Source organism: Astatotilapia calliptera, chromosome 9, assembly GCF_900246225.1.
Source record: "Astatotilapia calliptera chromosome 9, fAstCal1.2, whole genome shotgun sequence".
NCBI lineage: Eukaryota > Metazoa > Chordata > Actinopteri > Cichliformes > Cichlidae > Astatotilapia > Astatotilapia calliptera.
Window position 1 is genome coordinate 7,154,288 of NC_039310.1, and position 13,025 is coordinate 7,167,312.

At 42.3% G+C, this 13,025-nt stretch overlaps 1 protein-coding gene across 1 annotated transcript; it reads left to right on the plus strand.

Moving 5' to 3' along the window:
* The first annotated feature begins 5,979 nt into the window (after window positions 1-5,979).
* Window positions 5,980-8,167, plus strand: LOC113029806 (zinc finger BED domain-containing protein 1-like). Its single transcript, XM_026180819.1, has 2 exons — window positions 5,980-7,203; window positions 7,453-8,167. Exons 1-2 carry the CDS (start codon window positions 6,131-6,133, stop codon window positions 7,997-7,999), a joined length of 1,620 nt encoding a protein of 539 aa, XP_026036604.1. The 5' UTR covers window positions 5,980-6,130; the 3' UTR covers window positions 8,000-8,167.
* Window positions 8,168-13,025: the final 4,858 nt, after the last annotated feature.

Sequence of the window (13,025 nt, forward strand, 5' to 3'; positions counted from 1 at the left end):
CAATAAGAGAGTTTCAGATGGAATGCTGTTTTGTTTTGTTTAAATTTCACCAACTTGCTGATGCCCACGGTTGTGAGTGCGGCTTCTTGCTGTACATGGGTGGATGGTTGTAAATCACATCACAGATGCCAAAAACCTCTCAAACCAAGCCCCCTTGCCGGTGATGCTGTGCGCAACCTCGTGACGGAGTCAAGCATATTCAAAACACCCCCTCACCTCCCGTGTCAAACTCAAATGTCAGCCTATTTCATGTGTCACTTTTGGAGCAGTTGCCATCCCGACGAGCCATGGAGAAGTTCGTGTTTGTGTTATTTTACTTATTTGGTGTTCTGGTGTGTTTGGGCACCGGTCAGCACCATCGTGTTGAGCACGTGTTGGACCGTGGACACACCGGATTCAGTGGGAGAATAACGGTCAGGTGTACAGTTTACTGAGCACTGGGACTCAGTATCGTTTACCAGCACAGACACGGAGACGCGCTCAGCTTCTATTGAGAGCAAACAACCAAGTGAACCCTCCGGCTGCGTCCAGTAGACGAGACACACCGTCTGGGCCGGGAGCTTTCCGAGCATTCAGACTCTTAAACTGCTTCCTCGCATCTGCTTCATGAATATGAAGGGTTGTGGTGGGAGGAGGTGGTGTGAAATCCTCTTTTGTGTGGGGTGAGGAGGGGGGTGTTGTAAAAGTCCCCAAGAGCAATGATGAGAGAGTCCGGGAATGTCCGCTCCATGTGCAGTATCTGCTCCGCGAGTGCGCACTGAGCTGCCTGCGCATCCGCATCTGGCGGGATGTAAACAGCGGCCAAGATGAATGAAGCAAACTCCCGCGGAGAATAAAACGGTTTGCAGTGAATAAAAAGGTATTCCAGAGAGGAAGAGCAGTGCTGAGCAATCACTGTTACATCTGTGCACCAGCCACTATTAATGTAGAAGCAGACACGTCCACCTGTGGTCTTACCAGAGAGAGAGGCCTGCCGGTCCGCGCGCAGCAGATGAAAGCCCTCCAGCTTGAGCGCGCTGTCCGGGATGTCCTCACAGAGCCACGACTCCGTAAAACACAAGACACAGGAGGAGGCAACGTCTCTGTTCATGCTTCTCATCAGGGCCAGCTCGTCCATCTCATTCCTGAGTGAGCGTACGTTGGAAAGGAAGATCCCAGGAAGAGCAGTTCGCAGTCCGCGTCTCCTCAGACGCACGAGTGCGCCGGCTCGCTTTCCTCGCTTTCGGCGTCTCACTTTCCTGATCAGAGTCTGCAGTAAATCTGCCGCAGATGCGACAAATATTGGAAGTAAATCCACAGGTGTTGTAGTCCTGTAGTTAAGAAGCTCTTCTCTAGTGTAAGAATATCCAGAGGAGTGCCCAGACACAGAAGTTATGCACAAAAACAAAACAGAAGTAACGCACTGAAGCACCGGGGCATCCATACGCGGCGGCGCCATCTTGGAACAAGGGACTTGTCTTTGAAAGGTAGAGTGTTAATTACTAAAGCTGAAGGGATATCCCGATGAACATATGCTGCTCTCTCCTTACATCTGGATAAGAAAAGTAGTAAAGATATTGACCGTATGCTCTTTAATTTTATATGGAAAAACCGTACGCACTATATTAGAAAAACTGTTGTGATGAATAAGTACGAATCAGGTGGGCTTAACGTCTTAGACTTTTCTACTTTAAATAACACTTTCAAAATTAATTGGGCCAAACATTTTCTTAAAACCCTACCTCTATCTGGAACTTTATACCATACCACATTTTCTCTCGTTTTGGTGGCTTTACTTTTATTTGAAATTGTAATTACAATGTTGAGAAAGTCCCTGTAAAGCTTTCATCCTTCCATAAGCAGGTCCTCTTAGCGTGGACCCTCATTTATAAACACAACTTCTCACCTCACAAATACCTTATCTGGAACAACAGAGATATTTTATAGAAAAATAAATCACTTTTCCTGGAAACTTGGCTCCAAAATGGGATCCTATTGGTGGCTCAGCTGGTTAGTAAAGAGGGACAACTACTTACTTACAACGACTTTATTGCACTATATAATTTTCCAATCAGTGTTCCAGATATCAAGCGGAAGACAGTCTGGATGGTCCCCCATAAATATTTGATTGTAAATAAGGTGAAAGAAGTCTCTTTTAAAATTCGACATACATGTTATCCAGCCAGTCACTACATGGTCAAATTTAAAAGGGACATAAATACTAATTGTACTTTCTGTGGGGATCATCCAGAAACGGTGACACATCTTTTTTGGTACTGTTCTTTTACACAGAGATTCTGGAAGGAATTTAGCAGCTTTGTTATTGTCCATATTTTAAGGGAGTTTTCTTTACGATGGGAAAATGTTTTATTCTGTTTCTTTAAGTTCCCCAAGAAGTATGAGAAATGTTTTTTATGATAAATTTCTTAATACTTTTAGCTAAATTTTTTATCCATAAATGTAAGTTTACTAACAAAACACCATATTTCTGTCATTATTTTAAGGATGTGCACATGCACATACAATCAATATCAGACTGCACCAACAAAAAGGCTCTCACAACAATATATGTATGCGAATTTTTGCGTGTATTCTTATAATTGTTACCTTTTTCTTTCACCCTTGGCTTTTTGTGTTCATGTTCTGTTGTATACTTCATCTGTTCGTATGTTGTATACTCATTGTTTGTTAAATAAAGTTTTAAAAAAAAGACACGCTTTGTTTAGACCCCCAAAATCCTTTCCACGCCCACCCCCGTGACATCACGCTCCAAAGCCCTGTTACGTCACAGAACGTGGTGATGTCATAGTGACAGTCCTTTCATCCTTTGATGTTCAAGTCTATAAATAGAGGACAGCTGTCAAAGGGAATTCATTAAGCTATCGTTTTGTTGGAGTGATACAGCACATAAAAAAGCAGAAATGAGTTCGAAAGCTAACAAAGACAGAAATGTTAATTTCTCGAAAACAATGGTTAAAAAAAGTGAAAAAGAAAAAGAAACATATGCCAGACAGTTCGAGCAAAGACTGCAGCCAATGATCGACGAGGTTGAAAAGCTCAAAACTGAGCTTGACTACTTCAAAAACCTGCATACAGTCAATAAGAAACGGATCGAGGATCTAACAAAAGAAAACAATGAACTTTTGCAGAATAATAAGCTGCTGGGTTCGGTCTTGGATGACAGGACAAACATCGCAGACAGGTTGGACTCGATAAAAGATGACCACGAAGCTCTGGTAAAGTTCCGCGCAGAGACGGAGAAAACTCTGGCTGAGCTTAAAGAAAAACACGAGGACGAAGTCCAAGTCCTGCAAGGACTGCTGGAAACAGAGAAAGAAAAGGTGGCACGTCAGCAATTTCACAACAGCCAAGTTGTTGAATTATTATTGAAACGCCACAAAGAGGAAAAAAATCAGATGCAGCAGTTTTACCAGGAAAATACTAAAAAACTGGAAAACAAAGCAAATGCTGCAGACAGGAAGTTAGAAGAGGTGATCAACATGTATGACTCCAAAATAGAAAAGCTGCAGACGGCAGTAAAAAATAGTAGAGGTGTGACCGTCAATGCGGTTAAGGAACGCGAGGAAGAACGTCAATCCTCGCAGTGTTGGATTGACGGTGTTTTGTGGCATAATACAAAGCTACAAGACGAAAATGAATTTATGGTTAAAAACATGAAAGAATTAACAGAGGAGAAAGGTCAAATGGGCAAAGTGATAGACGACCAAAAGGCCCAGAATATGGCGATCAAGCAGAAATGCCAGAGTAATATTAGAGCTCTGGCCTTGGAAAAGAAAATGAAGGCTATGCTTGAAGACGAAGTTGATTCTTTGAAAAAGAAAATTGAAGACGTCAAAAAGGCCCTAAGCACAGAGCAGGAAAACCACAGAAAGACAGCAGTGGACCGGCACAAAGTAAAAGCGGCACACAATCAGGCACTGGCTGAAAAGGTGGCGCTGGAAGAGAAACTGCGCTCCACAAAAAAGCAACGGGAAAGATTTATATCCAAAGTGAATTGGCTGGAGAAGAAAGAGCGCTACTTCCAAGAGGAATTGTGCCAGTGCGTTTTGTCCTTTGAAAAGGCATTTCCACATGAAGGTCACTTGAGAGGAAAAGAAAAGGTGGAATTTAGGGATATGTTCCACTACTTGAAAAAGAAATACGTAGACGGAGTGGAAGGCACCCCCTTTGTTGGAACAACGGAGTTTCTTGAAAAACAGCTGAACTGTCTACGTATCAGATGCAAGGATCTAGATGCAGCTTTACTAGCTAAAACACGGGAGCTGGAATCATTTAAAAAGCAGTACAATGACATGGTAAAGTCTTCCGAGTACGCTTTATTCCGACAAAGAGAGGAGCTCATTGGACCAGTGAACCAGATTATCCAAAAGGCTGCCAATGAAGAAAAAGAGATAGGTCATCTAAAATCTAGAGTGAAAGACGCTCAACTCCAGCTTAAATTAGAAAAACAGAAAGGACAAAAGCTGGCATCGTTGGACCATAGAAGCATGATGGGGAGATGTTCTGAGGAGACTCCGTCTCAGATTAATCCTCGTCCACTTCCAGGGAAAACTACATTTATTCAGGTACGTCCAAGACACCCTGGCAGAAGTGCAGGTATGGCTTCCCCAGTGAATCCTCCTGTAGAGTCTCCATCAACACCACCTTTCCTCAATTCTGATGATGGATTACCACCAGTTGATTGTTAAAAATTAACTGCTAAAATAGGCCATTAGAAGTATACTTCATCTTGTCTCCCTATATCATGGGTGGGCATTCTCAGTCCACGAGGGCCGGTGTCCCTGCAGGTTTTAGATCTCACCTTGGCTCAACACACCTGAATCACATGATTAGTTCGTTACCAGGCCTCTGGAGAACTTCAGGACATGTTGAGGAGCTAATTTAGCCGTTTAAATCAGCTGTGTTGGTTCGAGGACACATCTAAAACCTGCAGGGACACCGGCCCTCGTGGACTGAGATTGCCCACCCACCCCCAACCGGTCGCAGCAGATGGCCGCCCCTTCTTGAGCCTGGTTCTGCCGGAGGTTTCTTCCTAAAGGGAGTTTTTCCTCCCCACTGTCGCCCAGTGCTTGCTCAAAGGGGATCATTGGATTGTTGGGGTTTTCTGGCTTTTACTGTAGTGTTTTTACCTTACAGTATAAAGCAGCTTGAGGAGACTGTTGTTTTGCCATGATGCAATATAGTATTAAATATGACTACATTTTAAAAACATCTATTATAGCATCAAAGTAAAACAAAAAAACTAAATGAAATGAATCAAAATGTCTAATCTGGCAAAACAAGAAAAGAAAAAAGGTTTCACCTTTAAATAAAAATCCAAATCACAAACACATTCTGATTTTTGTTGTGTGTGTTTTTTTGTGTGTGTTGTCACGTATAAAATCGTTGCACTCTGTCTCGGTGTCTGCCCGGCCGGCTCCGCAAGGCTACATATGTTTATTGTGTTGCTGCTTTCTTCCACTCGTCATTCTGCCTGGGCGGAGCTCAGGCCCACGCACCTGTCTGCAATTACGCTGCAACGTGTCCTGTCTGTATGGAGACTGAGAGCTGCCAGAGTAATAATGTAGATACAGGCCTCTTTCTCCTTCTGCTGCTGTTCATGCTTTTATTCCATTGATGTTGCTATCATTTGTAAATATATTTATTTGCTCTTATTTTATCAATTTACTGTCGTTCATGTATTTAATCTTCTTTGTATTTAAATATGATTTTTTTTAAGTAATGCCGCGAGATGGACAGTTAAATAAAGGTTTCATTGAATTAAAAAAAAGATTTAAAGATGACTGGTGGCGGAAGCAGAGCACAGACTGTCTGTGAGAATCTATCGCCATCGTGTGGTGCAGAGATATATTGCCATTGAATTTAGACAACGAAAGCTTGGCTCACAGAGCAGCTGCAACACGAACAAAAAACATTAAATAGCAACATGATATATTATATTATATTATATTATATTATATTATATTATATTATATTATATTATATTATATTTATAGCTGTCGAAATTAACGCGTTAATTGCGATAATTAAATTTTGGAATTAATTACGTTAGAATATTTAACTATTTAGCGCAACACGCAGATAAGTCGCTCCCATAATTCCACTTGATTTGTTTACCGCGCCACTGAAAATGGAGAAGCAGGAAGCGGATGGCCTTCTGGATGGGGAATTTAAATACAAGAAGAACATAGATGGGACAATAAACAAACGCGTTGTAATTTGCACTCACTGTAGTAAAGAGTTTCAATTTCACCGTTCAAATTCGACCTTAAAATACCACCTTAATGCCAAACACGCGTTTGTCGGGGCAGCAGCTTCACCCGGCCTGCGTCAGACCACTCTTAGTGAACGCAGGCCACTCGGTAAGTCTTCTTTGGACAAACTGACCGACAATATAGCCAAATGGATAGCAAAGGACTGCAGACCGCTAAGCATTGTGGAGGACAAGGGCTTTGCGGATGTTTTAAAGGTTGCATCTCAGGACGCGTCCTACAAGCCCCCAGCGAGAAGCACAATAACAATTCGAATCCACGAACTGTATGAAACGGAGAAAAAGAAAAAAGAAGAGGCTTTAGTTCACACAGAATGCGTGGCTCTGACAGGAGACCACTGGACATCATTGAGTAATGACAATTACCTGGGAGTTACTGCGCATTTAATCACTGAAGCCTGGGGTCTGACATCCTTTGCGCTGACTATAATGAAAACGGAAGAGCGGCACTTTGCGGAGGCTTGTGCAGAGCAGTTCCAGACTGTTGCTCGCAGGTGGAGAATTGAGGAGAAGGTGACAACAGTAGGCACGGACAGTGCGCGCAATATGATCGCCGCGGCTCGCATCATGCCATTCAATCACATGCCGTGTACCGCGCACATTCTACAGAGATGCATCACAGTGAGTCTCGCAGACAGTGGCTTTGTCACTGCGCTGGCCAAATGCCGCAAAATTGTTGGCCATTTTAAGCACAGCCCAGCAAACACAGCAGAGCTGAACGCAGAGCAGGTGTCACTGGGGCGCAAGCAGGAGCCGTTGGCCCAGGACGTGCCTACGCGCTGGAACTCCACGCTGGAGATGGTGAAGCGCTTGATCCGCAACCAAACTGCAGTAACCGCGACTCTGGATAAACAAAAGCATAAACTTGTCCTCCTGACGCCTCCAGAGTGGGACAAACTCCAGAGACTGGAGACACTTCTAGAGCCCTGCAGGTGAGCCTGTCATTGTGACCATAATTGTAGGTTTAGATTAAATGTATCAAACATACATCTTAAATCAGTTTTGTTATTATGAAAATGTCTTATTTAAAAAATAAATGAAATCAAATATTTTATTAATATTACCTAGTATTGAAAAGCTTTTTTTAATTTGCTGTCTTATCTGTGTGTGTGTGTGTGTGTGTGTGTGTGTGTGTGTGTGTGTGTGTGTGTGTGTGTGTGTGTGTGTGTATTCCACTGCAGATATGTGACTGAACTGCTGGGAGGAGCCTACGTCTCCTGCTCTGTAGTTCTACCAGCCTTCTGCCACCTGCGCCGTGTCATGGAAGTAACTGATGAGGACCCTGCATATGTGGTGAGGTTTAAAGAGAAGTTTAAGGAAGACCTTGCTTCCCGCCAGGAACATACCAACTATGCATGGCTCCAGATCGCAACTGCACTGGACCCACGTTTTAAAGACCTACGCAGTGTGCCCAAGACTGACAGAGAAGCAGTGTGGACCACACTGGCAGGCATGCTGCATGAAGACTCTCCTAGAAGATCACACACTGCAGAAGAAGGTCCAGCCAAGAAGAGGCTGAGCCTGCTGCAGATGGACTCTGACTCTGAGTCAGAGGAGGAGGTACAGCAGGACAGAGCCATACAGCGCTACAGAGCAGAGCCCTGCACTGCCTTAGAGGACTGTCCCTTACAGTGGTGGGCAGCTCATGCAGGAGCCCACAGCCAGCTGGCCCGCCTTGCTCGCAGATACCTGGCCACTCCTGCCTCCACATTTTGCCTGTTGAATTAGGCCTATGTTCTGTGAACTTGAAGATGTATATGGATAAAACAATGTGCTAGATTTAAACGGGTGGAAAACATTCAGTAAAAATCCCTCACAATTATTTGAAGCCCTGTTCTGCTTGTACTGCTTGTACTCACAATTAATAATAAATAAAACAAACAAGTGTGTTAAAAACCACTATCTGTCCCGATTTTTACACATATATACACACATATACACATATATTTCGAGTTGCGATTAATAAATTTTTAGGCTGTGATTAATTCGCTTCCAGCACAACACCCAGCCTACGTCAGACCACGCTGAGTGAACGCAGGCCACTCAGCGTGGTCTTAGCATTAAATAACACTAACAAGTGTGTAAAAATCCGCTATCTGTCCGTATGTTTGCACACATTTTGGTCATATTTCGAGTTGTGATTAATCATGATTAATTAATTTTTAGGCTGTGATTAATCTGATTAAAAATTTTAATCATTTGACAGCCCTAAAATATATATATTATAAAACATATATTTGTCTCTGTAGGTGAGCCAGTGCATGACTCACTCTGTGTGCATTGACAGCGCGTTCACAGTTTTCTTGAGGTGTTTACAACCCAACACTTTTTTCATAAGCTGCTGTACATCCTGCTTCATACATGATCAAACAACACCTTGCCCAGCATCCATGCTGTGTATGTACACATCTGAACACACACACACACACACACACAGCTATGCCAGAGTTTGTTCAGCATCCAGCAGAAATGATGGAAACTTTATCTGCTGAGGGGAAAATAAGCAAGCAAATACAAGAAACCTGTGAAATATCTAACAGGCGTGGAAAAACAACGCTTCATAAATAATGGCAATAGACCAAACAGCCAGATAGAGCAGGAAGAAGGGGATGTAGAGGATAAATAAAAATGAATGTGGCTCACTGAAATCTTCCACTGCAGCAGATGAACCTCCTGAATCACAACACAAGGAAAACACATAGTTAATGTGAATCAACTTGGACAATGCAAAGCATATTCTGTTCATTTCCGGCTCCATACCTTAATTCCTGAATTCTAGTGAAGCCCATTTCTATGATTCATGGTTCAAACTACTTTTTTATCCTTCTCTTCATCATCTGTATGGGTTCTTCCCCAAAGTTTTAAGCCAGTTTTTTTCTGACTGACCCCTCATATTTTTAAACAAACATCCTGTGACTAGTTTGCTACTCTGTTAAAAAAGATCCTAATCAGCAAGTCTAAAAGACAGAAAATACTGAGATATTAGGTAAAACGGGCACACTAAATAGAAAAGTTAAACATTCGCCAACTAAACATTTCTAAACATTTCATTTTCATTTTAAGAGCTGCATGAAACCATTAATCACGTTCCTCATTAATCAAATCATGATTAAGTGATGCTGAAATGTGCAGCACTTTGCACCATGTATATGTTGCAGGCACATAGTTTCAGATTAATATTATATTTCAAAGTTTTCCCTTCAGCAGACCCAAAAGACCCCTAGAAATCTGTGCAAGGTCCCCAAGTCCAGCTAGTTTTTTTGTATCCAGCACAAACGGTTTAACTGAAAAAATAGAGAATGGAAAATAATTCGGCTCTTTACAGCACGCAGCCTAATCAGCTATATGTCAGCTCCCGTGTGCTGTGGCCCAGTCAAACTGTAGTTCCTTTGGGTACTTTTAACATTTCACTTTACTGGAAGAAAATGCTATAATTAAACTCAAGTGGTGACATAAGCTACATTATGTGTGTCTCTCATGTTGATAAGTGTTGGCTCCTTGGGAACACTGAGTCACAGTGTGTAGTATTTGACTCAGAACCACTTGACCAACGATGGGGAAAACCAAGACACCTGCGGCACTCCAGCTCACTGGTTCACTCAATGGCTAGGTGGTGTAAGCCACACACACGAAGTCTGAAAAGAATTCTTCAAACTGTTAACCAGAACTTTATTATACAAACATTTCTGTAAATTAATTTCCTCTGCCCCTGCTGACAGCTGTGTACAAACACATGGAGAGTTTGAGCCTCAAACCTGCCAAGACATCAAGCCCACATAGAAAATATTACCACGCCTGTTTGACATACTGCGACGTGAACTCACCTCAGGGCCTAGCAGACCCCAGGTGGACCCTTGTGGAAAAAGCATCCAGACAATACAGTCCAGTATCAGAAAAAGGGATATTTTTCTTCTGGATTAAGACGTACAAAATATGGTGCATCCATCAAAGACCACTTAAGAAACAATCGATTTTCCAATGTGAGGAGATCTGGGAGATGAATTCAAAATCCTGCTACTATGTCATCGCAGATTTGACAGTCGTTTGCATGAGCTTTCAAAATGGTTAGGGACAATCGAAAAAACCTGAGGAAATCAGATTTAACTTCTGTTAAACCTTTTGTTTATTTCAATAAAACAGGTTAAGAGGATCAGCAGAGACGAGCAAAGGCACCTCAAGCCATGACCACAAAATCTCTCCAGCAGGCCAATTTTGAACAGGGGGACTAATCCTAACATGCCAAGAGCACTGACCCATGCTAAATCAGTTCAGTGTTTCAAAAGACAGCACTATGGCACGGTTTTGTCATAACCTTTGTGATTGGAATGACAGACTTTATGAAAAACAAGGGATGGAGAAATGGCTGTGGTGGGATTAAAGGGGGGGGGGGCAGATTTACTGTATGCTATGTTGTAAAAGGGGAATGACCACATTGTCCCTGATCGGAGGAAGGATTCATCTTTCCATTCATGGAGTTTTCTGAAGGCCAAGGATCATGTCGCAGGCCTGGAACACCTGGGAATGTTTACAAGCCCCAAAAGGATCATAATAGACAAACTTTAAGATTAGAAAAAAAAACATTCTCAACTGTTAGAGTCTGCTCAGAAGTGACACCTTACCGTTTGGACAACGGTCAAGCTCTGCTTAATTGCAATCAGTTGTTCCATCGTATGTCCCTGTAAAACTTGATATCTTCACATGGTTCTGCCACCATCTAGTGGGAACTATTGCAACTGCAGGGACTGTTGGACCTGAAAACCCAACCTGAAGGACCTTTCCTCAACAAAACACCTGTATGTATGTAAGTCAGAAGATCTTGTCTGCACGTTTTTTGTCGTGTTCAGTGTGTGAAACCTGAGGTTCAACAGATATTTAAAGAGAAAACATCTCTGGATGATGGATGGATGAGTGGAAAGATGGAAAGGTGCACAGACTGTTTTTCTTCTTCTCTTTTCAAAAACAATCCTTTCTGCTGGGCCTGCGGGGAGAATCGGTGGAACAATCTGAATCTCAGCTGGATGCTGATGAAGTTAGAGAAAGAAACAGTCAGGAGGTGAATGACTTACAGAGAAAAACACTCGAGTGCCTGAAACTTCTCACTGCCTATCAAGAAATGTAAAGTCTGTTTCAAGTTTAAAACTTGAAGACAGTTTTGTTATTTAATCTTTAGCTTCCTCTCCTCTTTCTTGAGCAGACGGGACATTGGAAGATCACTGCTCAAAGCAAATGACCAAAAGACATCAAGAACTTCATCAGGTAAAGAAACAGGAGAAAAACGTGTCATCCTCTGAATGCTTTCTCAGGGTTCAACTGGGAGAAATGCTGTCTCCATCTGGGCCTGACAGGAAGAGCAACGACAGGACACAAGAGAGGTCAACTTTGCCAACGAAGGTCAGCGCCACTGAATCCTCCCCAGGCACCCACTGGGATGTTGGATTTTCTGTCTGTCCTGTTCTTCCCACATCCAGTAACAGCAAGGCCAGCTCCTGGCACTGGATTTTACTGGGCCACCATGAATGACACTCGTCTCCACTGCGTAACTGATGACCATCCAAAACCAGCCCTGTCACACCTGCTCTGGTTACAGCTCAAAGGAGCAGTTAGCTCCAAAGTTACCCAGCAGCTCCAGTGTCTGCTGATCAGGCTTCAGGGTTTATCTACACTGGTCCTTATATGACAGAAAATCTATTCAGCAGCCTGTGCAACACATGCTCCTTTTACCAACACCGTTCTGTCAGTTTCAGCATTGTTTTGTCTTAGGCCTAAATGATCTTTGGTCAAATTACGAAGATCACCTTTTATTTTCCACTGTGCTGGTGCTTTTGACTTCATGAATCCCTCTGATCTTAAGAAAAACAATTAAAAAGAACTTTACTCTCACAGTTTTCAAATTACTCTCAATGAAAATTTTTTTAAACTCAAATTACAATTTCACAAGCACTGCTGCAACTTCCATTCCTACATCAGTGATCCCAGCTCTAACTCATAATCCCATAATTTCTTCAATCCAACCATTGACAATCAGAATTTGTATTTTTTGCTGTCACTTTAAACTTCACATGTCACCCTATTGAGGCTGGGATTGGCTCCAGGCCTCCTGTGGCACCTAATTATATAAGTGGAAGGTGGATGGATGGACGGATGGATGAACGGATGGATGATTTGCCTTTCTCCAAAACACAAGGTTAGGGTTAGCACCTGTGATGCATCTCACAGGGTTTACGGTAAGACTTGGGTCTGTCTTTTTGTTTTCCTCCTCCAACATCATAATAAATCTTCTGTTTCTTGCAAAATAGTGGACCATGCATTGATAGGAAGAAAAATATTTTCCAGAATGTTCCTCCCAAAAGGCCTGATAATAGACAAATAGTACTGAAATTGCCTAGTTCCTAGTGAAAAACTCATTTTGATTGTGTCACATTTGTAGTGCAACGGAAAAAAATTAAGATAGATTTTTCAGCCCAAAGCACATCCAGCACCAGAAAGGAGAATCATAATTTAGTCAGTAATTTAAAACAGATTTTAGGACTAATTCCAAATGGGGTTAAACCCTCCTGCCTCTACTACCTCCACATCGTTGGCAGCTAAAGATTAACTGTGAACCAAACCAGCCCTTTTAATGTCTTTTCCCTCTTTTCTTAATCTTTCTGGTTTATCCAATTATAGAGGTGTGCAAAAGGGAACTGCGTGAATATATATATATATATATATATATATATATATATATATATATATATATAAACAAAACAGCAAC

Excerpts from the sequence above, each read along its gene's own strand:
- LOC113029806 (XM_026180819.1), top strand. The coding sequence starts at position 6,131 with ATGGAGAAGCAGGAAGCGGATGGCCTTCTGGATGGGGAATTTAAATAC. Across the intron at positions 7,204-7,452 it reads ACACTTCTAGAGCCCTGCAG|ATATGTGACTGAACTGCTGG; the intron begins GTGAGCCTGTCA and ends ATTCCACTGCAG.